This window comes from Spea bombifrons, chromosome 10, assembly GCF_027358695.1.
Source record: "Spea bombifrons isolate aSpeBom1 chromosome 10, aSpeBom1.2.pri, whole genome shotgun sequence".
In the NCBI taxonomy this organism is placed as follows: Eukaryota; Metazoa; Chordata; class Amphibia; order Anura; family Pelobatidae; genus Spea; species Spea bombifrons.
In genome coordinates this window covers 38,667,480-38,681,070 of record NC_071096.1, presented here as the reverse complement: position 1 = coordinate 38,681,070, position 13,591 = coordinate 38,667,480, and the positions used below count along the sequence as shown (strand labels likewise).

General features: G+C 46.2%; 2 protein-coding genes across 2 annotated transcripts; one reads left to right on the top strand and one right to left on the bottom strand.

Annotated features, from left to right (window-relative positions):
* Positions 1–2,687: 2,687 nt before the first annotated feature.
* Positions 2,688–7,119, top strand: DNAJA2 (DnaJ heat shock protein family (Hsp40) member A2). Its single transcript, XM_053448947.1, has 9 exons — positions 2,688–2,871; positions 4,260–4,319; positions 4,588–4,808; positions 5,141–5,221; positions 5,317–5,450; positions 5,621–5,817; positions 5,968–6,112; positions 6,425–6,552; positions 6,691–7,119. The coding sequence occupies exons 1-9, from the start codon at positions 2,794–2,796 to the stop codon at positions 6,877–6,879; spliced, it is 1,233 nt and encodes a 410-aa protein (XP_053304922.1). The 5' UTR covers positions 2,688–2,793; the 3' UTR covers positions 6,880–7,119.
* Positions 7,120–7,960: 841 nt separating this feature from the next.
* Positions 7,961–13,006, bottom strand: LOC128467342 (borealin-2-like). The gene is made up of 10 exons (XM_053448955.1): positions 12,854–13,006; positions 10,533–10,661; positions 10,039–10,085; positions 9,900–9,957; positions 9,741–9,820; positions 9,312–9,379; positions 8,926–9,012; positions 8,577–8,688; positions 8,378–8,464; positions 7,961–8,206 (listed from the first exon to the last, which is right to left on the bottom strand). Exons 1-10 carry the CDS (start codon positions 12,999–13,001, stop codon positions 8,153–8,155), a joined length of 870 nt encoding a protein of 289 aa, XP_053304930.1. The 5' UTR covers positions 13,002–13,006; the 3' UTR covers positions 7,961–8,152.
* Between the last annotated feature and the right edge of the window lie 585 nt (positions 13,007–13,591).

The window sequence follows — 13,591 nt, the reverse complement described above, 5'->3', positions numbered from 1 at the left end:
ACACCAGCAAGGCACCAGACGGCAGTCCATGAGCCACGGCAGACCTGAGATCCGGCATGTTCTGGGACCTGGTAGCGACGTACGCTGATTCTGACTGCCTGCAGCCGAATCTGCACGCTGCCTGCGTCTTGCAGGAGGTGCTTATCCTTACCTGAATCCCTGACTCTGCAGACAGCGTAGGGTATGTGGCACCCCAATAAGTGTAAAGGTATAGGCACACAGCACCCTAATACCCCAATAACAATACACTTCTCATTGGCATAAATATAAAAGCATTTCAAACTGGAGCTTTAAAAGCCTCTCACGATGTATTTATATGTAAAGAGCAGTGTTTGTGACAGTAACTGCCCCAGCGCCCAAAGTTACCTCTTTAATCATTAACCCCAAAGGCAGTTTTGCATAAACCGTGATTCTGGTTCAATGTTTTAAAACTGGTCTTATCACCATAGCAACCACTGGAATGGTCCAATCTGCAAAGTCCTTCCATCGGTTGCTATGGTGATTTGACCACTTTTCAAGCACAGTATGTGTTCTTATACACCGAGGGTAAACGCCAATTTTAACCCTTCAGTATAGTGTATATTGTTGTTTTCAGTACTAAGGCAGTTTATTACATTTGCTTGGCATCTCAGTGAATATTACAGCAGTATATGAAAGAAGGAGATCTTACGTTCTATCAGTTCTCCAGCACGCTGATAAGTGCCTCTCCAGTGTGCAGAATCACCCAGCTTCATACCGAGATTGGGTACGAGTCGAAAGCATGCGCACCACGACTGCCATTTCTTCTCTAGTGCGATCAGCTCTGAACTGTAAATATCTGATTATGGACCCGTGTGGACAGCAGCTTCATCCTGAAATAATTGAATACATAGTTTGGATGTTATAATTCTGAATATATATGCCGGTGTATCTATGCTGGATCGCTATATACGTTGCAAGCCAACTGGTGACCCTGCAGGGCTACCCCCCCCCATTCTAGGCCACTAGCCTGCTTCCCGCCACATAACGACACTGAACTCTCCTCACGTTACAATAACCTTTACCGCAATCAGTGTCGGGGTTCAGTGTGTGGGGTTATGTGTTACAAGTACTTTGATAAACCAACAGACGGGGATTTGTGGTGACTTGACCATGTCTTTGCGTTACTATGGTGATAAAACCATTTTTTTTTAAACTTTGCAGCAGAATCCCTTTGTTTGTATGACGTATACGTGCTTATGGCGGTGGCGCTCCTGTCACCCCAGCTCTGGGTATCCCCGTATACATATATGTTTACTGACAGAAATTTTACGTGACGCCACATAAAGCTCATTCTCACCGGGTTTGGGGGGGTTTTCACCTCAAAGACACTGGAAGTCAGTAACCAATTTACCTCAACAATAACCCCATGGAGGCATGGGGGGCTCTGGGTATCACTGTATAAATATATATTTACTGACAGACATTTCACGTGACGCCACATAAAGCTCATTCTCACCGGGTTTGGGGGGGTTTCCACCTCAAAGACACTGGAAGTCAGTAACCAATTTACCTCAACAATAACCCCATGGAGGCATGGGGGGCTCTGGGTATCACTGTATACATATATATTTACTGACAGACATTTTACGTGACGCCACATAAAGCTCATTCTCACGGGGTTTGGGGGGATTTTCACCTCAAAGACACTGGAAGTCAGTAACCAATTTACCTCAACAATAACCCCATGGAGGCATGGGGGGCTCTGGGTATCACTGTATAAATATATATTTACTGACAGACATTTCACGTGACGCCACATAAAGCTCATTCTCACCGGGTTTGGGGAGATTTTCACCTCAAAGACACTGGAAGTCAGTAACCAATTTACCTCAACAATAACCCCATGGAGGCATGGGGGGCTCTGGGTATCACTGTATAAATATATATTTACTGATAGACATTTCACGTGACGCCACATAAAGCTCATTCTCACCGGGTTTGGGGGGATTTTCACCTCAAAGACACTGGAAGTCAGTAACCAATTTACCTCAACAATAACCCCATGGAGGGCTCTGGGTATCACTGTATAAATATATATTTACTGACAGACATTTCGCGTGACGCCACATAAAGCTCATTCTCACGGGGTTTGGGGGGGTTTTCACCTCAAAGACACTGTAAGTCAGTAACCAATTTACCTCAACAATAACCCCATGGAGGCATGGGGGGCTCTGGGTATCACCATATACATATATGTTTACTGGCAGAAATTTTACGTGACGCCACATAAAGCTCATTCTCACCGGGTTTGGGGGGGGGGGGTTTCACCTCAAAGACACTGGAAGTCAGTAACCAATTTACCTCAACAATAACCCCATGGAATCATGGGGGGGTTAACAACAACTAACAGACCGCCTTCTGCCTCAGGATATGAGTCCTGGTGGGCCCGGCTATAGCCGAGCTGGAATAGGCACAGAAAGGGGGCAGTTAAAGGACTGTTTACCTCACAGGACATGTTCTATTGTCCCTGTAAGGCGCGCGCACACGTTCTGTTATTCTGTACACGGCAAGACACAATACATGCATAATAATAACGCCTCCGCCTCCGCCTCCTGGTAAACATGGCCGCCGCCTGCCACTGACACGTTGCCATGGAGATGAGTGAGCTGAGAAGCCGGGGCGCGCGAGGCGGTGGGCGGCGCAGTGACGTCGGTGGGTGGAGTTGTGCATGAAGTGACGTCGTAGCTCCCGTTTCCGGCCTGTCTCTACGCTTGCTTCCCGGCTCGGTCCCTGTATCACCGGCCACCTAACCGCAGCACAGACCCCCCAGCCATGGCTAACGTTGTGGACTCCAAGCTGTATGACCTGCTCGGCGTGCCGCCCGGCGCCAGCGAAAACGAACTCAAGAAGGTGAGTGGGGAAGAGGCCGCACCGGCTGGCTGAGGCCTACAGACCCAGTTGGGGTCACTGCGGAGGGGGCAGGCCCCGGGCCTATAGCGTCGATCCGCGGGTGGTAATAGTGTAACTCGCCCTCTGTGCTAAAGGCCTGTTTGGGACGAACATAATTGCTAGCCTGTGTACCCTCCGCTACCGAAAGTACCCCAGGTGGGGGAGACCTTCATCTCATTGGGCCTCCTCTGCCCCCTATATCTGTGGGTTAAAGGTGTTAAACCCCAACCACCTTAGGGGGGGGCAGATATATGATGTCACATCCAACATGATGAGGCAATATGATGTCATCACTGGCTGCCTGACCACATTTGGCTGCATCTGTGTCAGGTTAATTATATACTTGTGTGTTCAGCGCTGGGGGAAGTTATCACAGGCAAAGGGAGCTGAACAAAGGGGATGAACCAGGAAAAGCCTGGATCCTGCTGGGCGACTGAACGGTGACACCGCACATAATTATATATCGAGAGGATGGCGGCACGTGGGGTGCCGCGGCGGGAAACCGGTTTGGCACATTACTAAAACCATAATGCATAGGTTAATAAGGACTGGCGTGTTATTGATATAGCTTGGTACAGGAAACCACCTCGTACCTATATATGATGTCACTACATCACTCTCTACACCAATATCTCTCGCCAAAATGGTTAACAATAAAATGAAATGATTTTTTCACGTATTGGACGGCAGGTCACCTGAGTAAGCAGCTGGTATTTCCATCAGTAGACACGTGGCTTGGGGTTTCACTCGCTGTCTGGGAGGGTCCCACGCTAGGTCTTGGCTTTTTTAAGCATTGCAGGCATCCCGAGGGCTCCGTATTTTGACCACAAATCTAAAATGTAAACAGAACGTAACCGAAAATAAGTGATGCGTTCCACTAAGAAGCTCCTTGCAGGTTGTAAGTGGACGTTCTGTCCTGAGATAAGCCCGGGCTGCATGAATAGATACCCGATATGTAACATTGAAACAGTCAGCGTAGATGTTATGTGAACGCTTTCCCCGATCAGCGGGGGGTGGCAGAAGTGTGAAGCCAGATGACACCACAACTCCTTGCCAGCTCCTTGTTGCTGAATAGTCCAGCGACTTGTTTGAGGACTCGTGAGGCTGGGAACTTCTCCAGCTCAAGAGAAATAAAACTTGAATGTGAAACCTTGGCGTTGTAGGGTATGCGCGGGGAGCGAGGCGCGGGTGCATCGTCCGCTGCATGGCGTTACCGGCTGCACCCGTGTGTCCGTTCCCGGAAGCCCTTTTCATTTTTCGGCGTTCTTACTGTCATTGCATGTTTTTTCTCCCCTGCCTCCAGGCATCGTTTCGCTTGAGATCACTGATGTCATTTTGTTGTGTTTCAGGCTTACCGCAAATTGGCCAAGGAGTACCATCCAGACAAGAATCCCAACGCTGGCGATAAGGTGAGAGCGCCGGAGTTTAGCTCTTTGTTGTCCACAATAATGTAGCTGTGGGTTGTAATGAGACACAGGAGATTATCTGTTTGTTAATCTGCTGTCTATTGTGAGTAGAAAGCCACATCTTTTGGCCTAATTATTACATTAGAAGGCAGTTGGCTGCTTGAGCATCACATTTCTCCTTCTCTGGAGCTTGACATACAACGGTTCCGAGGGGGTATATATATATGTATATCGTATACCATTACATTGCTTGTGTCTGTTCTGCTTACAGTTCAAGGAAATAAGCTTTGCATACGAAGTTCTGTCCAACCCAGAAAAACGTGAATTGTACGATCGATATGGAGAACAGGGTCTGCGGGAAGGCAGTGGAGGGAGTGGAATGGATGACATATTTTCCCATATATTTGGAGGTGGCCTGTTTGGCTTCATGGGCGGCCAGAATCGGAGTCGTAATGGTAGACGAAGGGGTGAGGACATGATGCATCCGCTAAAGTAAGTCCATCCTTTGTTCTAATATCTCTCTGTGACTCTTTGCAGATAGCTCTCTGTAGAATTATGTGAAATTAATGGGAATTCGTTAATACGGTTTCCATGGTAATTTGATGCACAGTTTCAGCATGAATGAAAATGGCTGATTATTGTAGCTGACAAGTATTTCCAAAGCTGGGATTTGCACGCTGAGTGTTTCCTTTGTATTGTTAACTTGTTGCACTTTATATAGTTCTCTGGGTTCTGGTTACATTGTAGTTTTTGTATCTGATGTGTATGTTGTAGCAAAGCGCCACGTTCTATGATAACCAAGACTTTTCTTATCTATTCCTCAGAGTATCTCTAGAAGATCTATACAATGGGAAGACCACAAAACTTCAACTTAGCAAGAATGTTCTGTGTAGCTCCTGTAATGGGTATGTTGGCATTTCCTTGGCATCCCTAACTTCTTACAGCCCTATAGTCTGTTTGTGCTGAAACTTGATTTTTTTTTTGTTCTTCTTTTCTGCAGACAAGGGGGTAAATCCGGTGCCGTTCAGAAATGTTCTGCATGTAGGGGTCGCGGTGTTCGTATCATGATCAGACAGCTGGGTCCAGGAATGGTCCAGCAAATGCAGTCTGTTTGTTCAGATTGTAACGGAGAAGGTAAGGGAACGTGGGGCTTGGGGTAGATGGAAAGCGTGGTTCAACAAGTGTTAACGGCTGCATTCAGTTTTGACAATGCAGGTATCTGCTTGTAGGTGCCGGTGTCACCGAGCTTGGCTCCATAGATAATTGTGTATTAAAATAACCTGCAACCTTTTGTTTTCTTTCAGGAGAAGTAATTAACGAAAAAGATCGCTGTAAAAAATGTGAGGGCAAAAAAGTTATCAAAGAAGTGAAGATCCTTGAGGTTCATGTAGATAAGGGTATGAAACATGGCCAGAGGATTACATTTGCCGGTGAAGCAGACCAGGCCCCTGGAGTGGAACCTGGAGATATAGTCCTAGTGCTACAAGAAAAAGAACACGAGGTAAGATGTGTGTGCCTTCCGTGGCTGCGTCTGTGTTCACTGCCCGTGGTATCTCATCGTCCGTCTCTAAATTGTTTTCTATGTAGTGGTTATGCGATCCTCTAATTGCCCTGGCATCGTCGCAGGACTAATCCCATCTTTCCTTTGCAGACCTTCCAGAGGGATGGGAATGACCTGCACATGACACACAAGATCGGCCTTGTTGAAGCTCTCTGCGGGTTTCAGTTCAATTTTAAGCACCTTGATGCGCGTCAGATTGTCGTCAAATACCCAGCAGGAAAGGTTATTGAACCAGGTACCAATTTAATGCTTACTATTCAGTACTTCTAAATGTTGAATCTTGTAGAAAAGGACATCTTCAACCTCAGTTCTTGATGTTAACGAATGAGCTTGTGTTTAAGAAGTTGCGCCAATATAGCGCACAGCTGCACATCTTGCATACATAGTGCTGTACCATACAGCAGCCGCATTTATTACTACCTGCCCATTAGAGGCTTAGCAGGATGAGGCGAAGGTTAAATGCAAGTAGCTGTTCCCCTATCTACTCCGTTAGCCTTAACACCCCAGTCCAACAACTCATTTTCGGCTCCGTTTGCTCTTGACACAGGCTCTGTTCGCGTGGTGCGAGGTGAAGGCATGCCGCAGTATCGCAATCCCTTTGAAAAAGGGGATTTATTTATTAAGTTTGAAGTGCAGTTTCCTGAGAATAATTGGATCAACCCAGAGAAGCTCACGGTGAGTTGGTCCTTTGTTTCTGCTAAAAGACTTATATTTTGGGCTGGGGTTAGCTTTGTTTTAGTAAAAAGTAATTAGTGACCTTCTGATTGTAATTTTCTTGAGTGAACTAAAGTCTTATTCCATATGACTTGACAGGAACTGGAGGATCTGTTGCCATCCAGGCCAGAGACTTCCATGATCAGCGGTGAAACAGAAGAGGTTGATCTCCAAGAGTTTGACAGCACTCGTGGCTCAGGCGGTGGCCAGAGACGTGAGGCTTACAATGACAGTTCTGATGACGAAAGCAGTCACCACGGGCCGGGCGTGCAGTGCGCGCACCAGTAAGCAAAGCTAAATTCTGAGGATTTCCTTTCAAATTGTTGCCTGGTTTTTGTTTCTGCGATCCAGCTGTATTGCCCCCAACGATCCATATGATCTGATGGACATGTCTCTTCCTGTATGTGTAATTTTTAAATTTGGTTCTATAGTATTTACGGAGTGTATAATTTCAACTAACCACAAAAAGCTTTCATGCGGTTCTGACTGTTCTATAGTGAAATAAAGAGAACACTCAATCCTGAGGAACCGGTGAGACTCTGCTTTTCAGTCCTTGTATCACATGCTTGGTTTTTACTAGCTGCTGTAGATTTGTTCCAATTTCTACATGGTAAAGACCTGTACCATTTGTCCTGAGCTTTGTATGGGGCTGCACTTGTGTAAGCTGCTACATATAAATTTCTTGTTGTAGCCTATTGTCTCATGAGTGCACAGAAATATTGTACAGAAAGGAGAATGTATGGGATATTGTCAAGGATTTCATCCATCAATAAAACAAGGATACAAGAGTGGCTTTGTTCATGTTAAGCGATTTAATATCACCTGTAGCTATTAGCTCAGGGTATAGAGGAGTAGACCCTAAAGCACCGTTTGGTCCCTTATCCAAGGGTTCATATAGGAATGGAGATTATACGGGAGAATATGCTCAAACCCTCATACACAATAGACAGTTTATATGGACCTGTCTCAAACCCCCCTACCCTTATGAGAAGTTTTTCCCATAAGAGCTTATGATTGTGTTACTGGCAGACATTACCTCTACAGCAACATATAGGACCAGTCATTTAATAGCACCAATGGAGTTTTAAAGCTAGTGTTACATTATAAAAATGTTAGTCTCCTTTAGTAACATGGTTGAGTCACACTGTTAATATTCTATGGCTATGAGTGCATTTTGGTGCTCAGAGGGTAGATCACAGAACCTCCTATCCCGGAATGTTGTAATGAAGAGGCAAAAGGGAAGCCCCCACTTCACACATTTACTTTGACAATGTTAATTATACATTGGGTAATGGGACATCTGATGTGACTAGTGTAGACTTTGTACTTGCGCAACCAGTTTCAAATGCCAACCATGATCTAGTAAAAGTTATTTTATTTCAGTTTTTATTACACACAATTATAAACTAGTTACACAGACAACAAATAAATGCTAAGACCCATCATATATCAGCATATAGCAAGGAGGTGCTTTCATCCAAATAGGTGCTGGTGATGTCTCCAAAGTAGCAGAAAAGAAACAGGACTAATCAAAGATAATTTAAAGAAAGGCCCAGACAGATCAGGTGTTTGAAAGCTGGCTTGAAGCCTTTGCATAAAGGTTTGTAAGTTGTCCCTGGGGAGGAAAGATTTGTCAGCAAGTCCCAACCAGCACAAAAATGTCCAAAGGAAGCAGCCATATAAGCCATCATTTTACTCCACACCATACTTTTATGTAGAGGTTAGCAGGCACACAGGCCCCCACATTTTGTAATCTGTTAACACTTGCGTTGCGGCTGATACTCACCACTAAGTTATGGATTTGTTGCACAGTGTCATCTCGCAGGAGTTCCACATCAATGTTATCCAGATCCTCTCCTGATGAGCACACAAACTGATCACAGGGGACAAAATTAGTCAGTACCATGAAGAAACTCCAAATTGTCAGCTCAATCAATAACCATCTAGAACTTTGCTCTACTGTCACAATGCGGCCAGATTCATACCATTCCATCAGCCAGGGGAATGTTTATAAACGGGACGTCGTCAACCACACCATCCCCAAAAGTGAAGATGCTGCCACTCCTGCCAGATTGTAATAGAGGGGTCATTGGTGTCCTGATGAGAGAGGAGTACATGTTAGAAGGATACAGAAAAACTTTAGCAGACTCCCATCTTGTTCTCATGCACACACTTTGGGTACCCAGCCAGTAGTTAGCATTTCACACGTAGATGTGGCTGCGGTAAATGTTTATGGAATTGACTAGCCCTATATTAAATGTAATAACCCAGATAGTTGACTCCAACACGTCAAGGGAAGCAGAGCACCACATGATGGGGAAATGGTCAGTGTACCTGGATGAGCGTGTAGCTGTTCTGTTGGAAGAGCCGGTTCCCAAGAGCTTTTTGGACGCCTTGTCTATAGGTGTAGCAGAAACCGACCTAACATTTAAAAAAAAAATCATTTTGTTCTTCACATCCTAAATTGTTTCCAGTATTCATTCACCAATTGGTAGTTTATGAGCACCTGGAGTGCTGATCCCCACACTCCATAAACTTCTGCCCTGGATTATTATTCAGTACATTTCCCCCCACTTTTACCAAATCACCAAAACTTACAAAAGGCAATTTTCATTCACATTTCTAAATGACTGAAGAAATAGGCCAGTCATTGTAAACAAGTTATTAAAATGTGCTAGAACCAGATATTCAAAAAAGGTATAAACCGCTCAGTATTTTACCTGGTCAAAGTGGGAGTTTTCTTGGTAGTTTTACCCGTTAATGAAACCAAAGATTTGCTTTTCACCACCTTTAAAACAAAAGATAAGCATTTTGTACATTTAAACAGAACTAGATTCACTATTTACATTAACTAGTGATCTGCTGCTTCCCAGTCTACTAGATTGTTCTAGATAATTATCCAGTTTCACTATGAAGCAACAGAACATTTAGTAAACCAACTTGGTCAGACTCCCCATAATAGGCATTTTCAGAAGTTACTTCACAACATGACAGCCTGCAAAGCTGCTTCCTACCATGTATTACCAAGAGATCATGACCACCGATATAAACCCCAGGGAAGAGTATCTGTTCCAAAATACAAATCGTCCAGACTATCCAAACACCTCTGAAGGCTTCTGCAGCCACTCTTGAGAGCTTTGAGGACTTACTTTCTGTACTGTTCGGTTTTTTGCCGTCGTGGACATCCCCTTGGCTGGCTTGTTCTCTTCGGCAGTCGAGATTGTAACCACTGGAGGAAATATATATATTTAACATATAAAGCCAGATACAATGTTTCCATTAATTATCTCTACAATATTGATACATACCCTTTTTACTACTTTTTCTTGCTAACTTAGGCTGTGATGATATGTCTGAGCTGTCCAGCTGAGAACAAAATTTTAAATGTTACTTACGCAACGCAAAATAAACCTAGTGGGTCCAAAAAAAACCAAAACTCAACTCTACCTTAACAGCAGCAGCAGCAACGGCAGACTTATCGGCCCCGATTAAACCTAAAATGCAGATTAAAAGGACATGTGAATGGTAATTGAAAATGATTAAGCAGCACCAATGCTGAGAAGCAAACGGAAAGCTCAAGGATTAAGCAAGATAAAGGGCTAAGCCTGGGGGCACTTCTCAGCTCAGAGGGCAGATTTAAAAGGCTCTGCTTTGGGCGGTTTTTCATATGTTTGTCTGAGGGGGAGCGACACCCGTACTTTTCTCTGACTATTGGCGTCTTATCTGTTATCAAACACAAGGCAGGGTAAGAGGGGCAGCTTTATACCGAGATTTCTAGATGTCTCACTGGATGCATCTCACATGGATGTTTAAGCACATAGAACAATACCAACAGGAAAACCCCTCTGTCATTGACCTTTAAATCAGCATTTAATAAAAAATAAGTTTAGAATGTCTTAATTTAACGGACGAGATTACTGGGTGTAACTTTCATGACTTACTTATGAATTCACCAACTTCCATCTGTCGGAGGGCCATCGGCATCTTCAGGAGTTCCACATCTGAAGACTTATCCGCAGTCAGGCTAAGGGCCTCCAGCTCCTTACGCAGCTCATCCATCTTGTTCTTTCCTGGAATTTTAAGGGAACACAAGGTTCAAGAATCAGAAGGAAGTAGCACAAGTCCCCTTCCCACCCAAACATACTCATAAGCACCAAGTGATGTCTAAAACAGATCCCAACTCTTGTGAGATGTGAAGGTTACACTGCATGCGAGTTTCCAGCCCAACAGACTGTCAGATTGTCAAAGTAACAGGAGAGCAAAAAACAGCTTGGGATAAACATTCTAGGGGGCAACTCCATTTACAAGTGCTAAATGCACAAATATAAGGGGCTTCAGCAATTGTAACACTTATATAGAAATAATATAGAAACAGACTATGTAAGGGCACAGTCTAGGAGACAAACAATTAAGTGATAAGTGACTCCAGGTGCCAGTCACTCCACCATAAGCAATAAGTCTCCATCAGACTGTCCACCTTACTGAGTTAGACCAATATAAGAAATAAGCACCCCCAACCCACCAATACACATATGCAAAGCATTAACCAGGGAATGCTGGAATATAATAGAGTCTGCTGCTTAATTTGCAAGAGCTGTGCCAAGAACCCCAGTCTAAAGAGGTCTATTACTGGGAGTTAACCCCTCAAACCAGGCAGCCCTGGAGCAGATGCTATAAAAAGCATCCCAATATAGGACACAGTACAGGTAACCACACATTTAACCCCCTCCCCAACTCCTGGGGAGCACCAGCCCCCCCCATTAGCACACCAACTACCAAGGGCACCAGGCCGCCCATTAGCACAGGGAAAAGAAAAAATGTCAGTGCACTAAGCTAGTCACAGGCTCAAATAAAACAAATGTATAATACAAGGCCTACCAAACAGGTGTAAGCATGCTGCAAAAACAGTGTATTGGCTGCACAATGTATACAAAAAACAAAAACTGTCTGCACTTCTTACCCTAATAAAGTTGGCAACAAATATATAAACAAAATAAATGAGAGGTTTTGGTTATATGAATTGGCCAAAGCATAATTAAGCTCACCCGCCACGTCAAGGCACACTCAATAGGGTGAGAACCGACTCTCACCTCCTACATAGTGGACACACAAAGCAGTTTATACGGCTACCAAAACCTTATTAATGTGTTGGGGGAGGGGCAATTAAACCTCCTCCCTATTAACCCCTGGACAGCAAGCTGCAACCAGACTAATGAGGAGCCAACAACCTCAAATATGTGCAAACAGGGAAAAGAAAAAATGTCGGTGCGCTAAGCTAGTCACAGGCTCAAATACAAATGTATAATACAAGGCCTACCAAACAGGTGTAAGCATGCTGCAAAAACAGTGTCCCCCCATTAGCACCCCAACTACCAGGGGCACCAGGCCCCCTCCCATTAGCACCCCAACTACCACAGGCACCAGGCCCCCCCATTAGCACCCCAACTACCACAGGCACCAGGCCCCCCCATTAGCACCCCAACTACCACAGGCACCAGGCCCCCCCATTAGCACCCCAACTACCACAGGCACCAAGCCCCCCCATTAGCAGCCCAACTACCACAGGCACCAGGCCCCCCCATTAGCACCCAAACTACCACAGGCACCAGGCCCCCCAACTACCACAAGCACCAGGCCCCCCATTAGCACCCCAACTACCACAGGCACCAGCCCCCCATTAGCACCCCAACTACCAAAGGCACCAGGCACCCCCCATTGGCACCTCAACTACCACAGGCACCAGACCCCCCCATTGGCACCCCAGCTACCAGACCCCCCCATTAGCACCCCAACTACCACAGGCACCAGACCCCCCCATTAGCACCCCAACTACCACAGGCAACAGGCCCCCCATTAGCACCCCAACTACCACAGGCACCAGGCCCCCCCATTAGCACCCCAACTACCACGTGCACTAGGCCCCCCATTAGCACCCCAACTACCACAGGCACCAGCCCCCCCCATTAGCACCCCAACTACCACAGGCACCAGGCCCCCCCATTAGCACCCCAACTACCACAGGCACCAGGCCCCCCCCATTAGCACCCCAACTACCACGGGCACCACGGCCCCCCCAATAGGCACCCCAACTACCACGGGCACCAGGCCCCCCCAATAGTACCCCAACTACCACGGGCACCAGGCCCCCCATTAGCACCCCAGCTACCACGGGCACCAGGCCCCACCATTAGCACCCCAACTATCAAGAGCACCAGGCACCCCACACATTAGCCTCCCAACTGCACCAGATAGACACACTCACTTTGCTGCATAAAGTCCCGCATGAAGAGAAGGAACTTCTCTTTCTTCACCTCCCGCAAAGCCTCAGTCCTCTCCATCATGCCCACGCCGGAGTCTCCGCTCTCCTGGCCCCTGGAGCCAACACGCTTTCTGTTTCTCTTGGGAGGCATTCTTCCACACTAAAAGAGCGGGCCACGCCTGGGCACTATATATATACAGCGGGGCGGAGCCAGCTGATCATAACCACGGGCACCTGTTCACTAGCGCAAGCGGTGGGCGGGGCCAGCTGATCACAACCACTGGCACCTGTTCACTAGGGCAAGCGGGGGCGGAGTCAGCTGAGCACAACCAATGGCACCTGTTCGCTAGAGCCAGCGGAGGCGTGGCCAGCTGATCACAAGCACTGGCACCTGTTCATTAGAGCCAGTGGGGGCGGGGCCAGCAGGCCTCGCCCAGTGACTGCTTAGCTATAAAGGATTAATCTCGGCTTGTACTTCTTTTGCATGCGGTCATGAGAGTGCGTGGTGCAGTGCTTTCGGCTGGATAACCGGAGCTCTGCGAGGGTTCAGATCAGCGTGTATGGTTAACAGGTAGGTGGAGAGATAGAGTCTGCTGGAAGGAGGGAGAAACCGCCAATGCTGGTGAGTGGAATTGTGTATCACAAAGATCTTTTGGTTATGGTAATGAGACCACTTGCATGTATTGACTTCATAATTACATGTATACTTTGTTGCAGTGCTTTTCATGGGTGTGTGGCTTG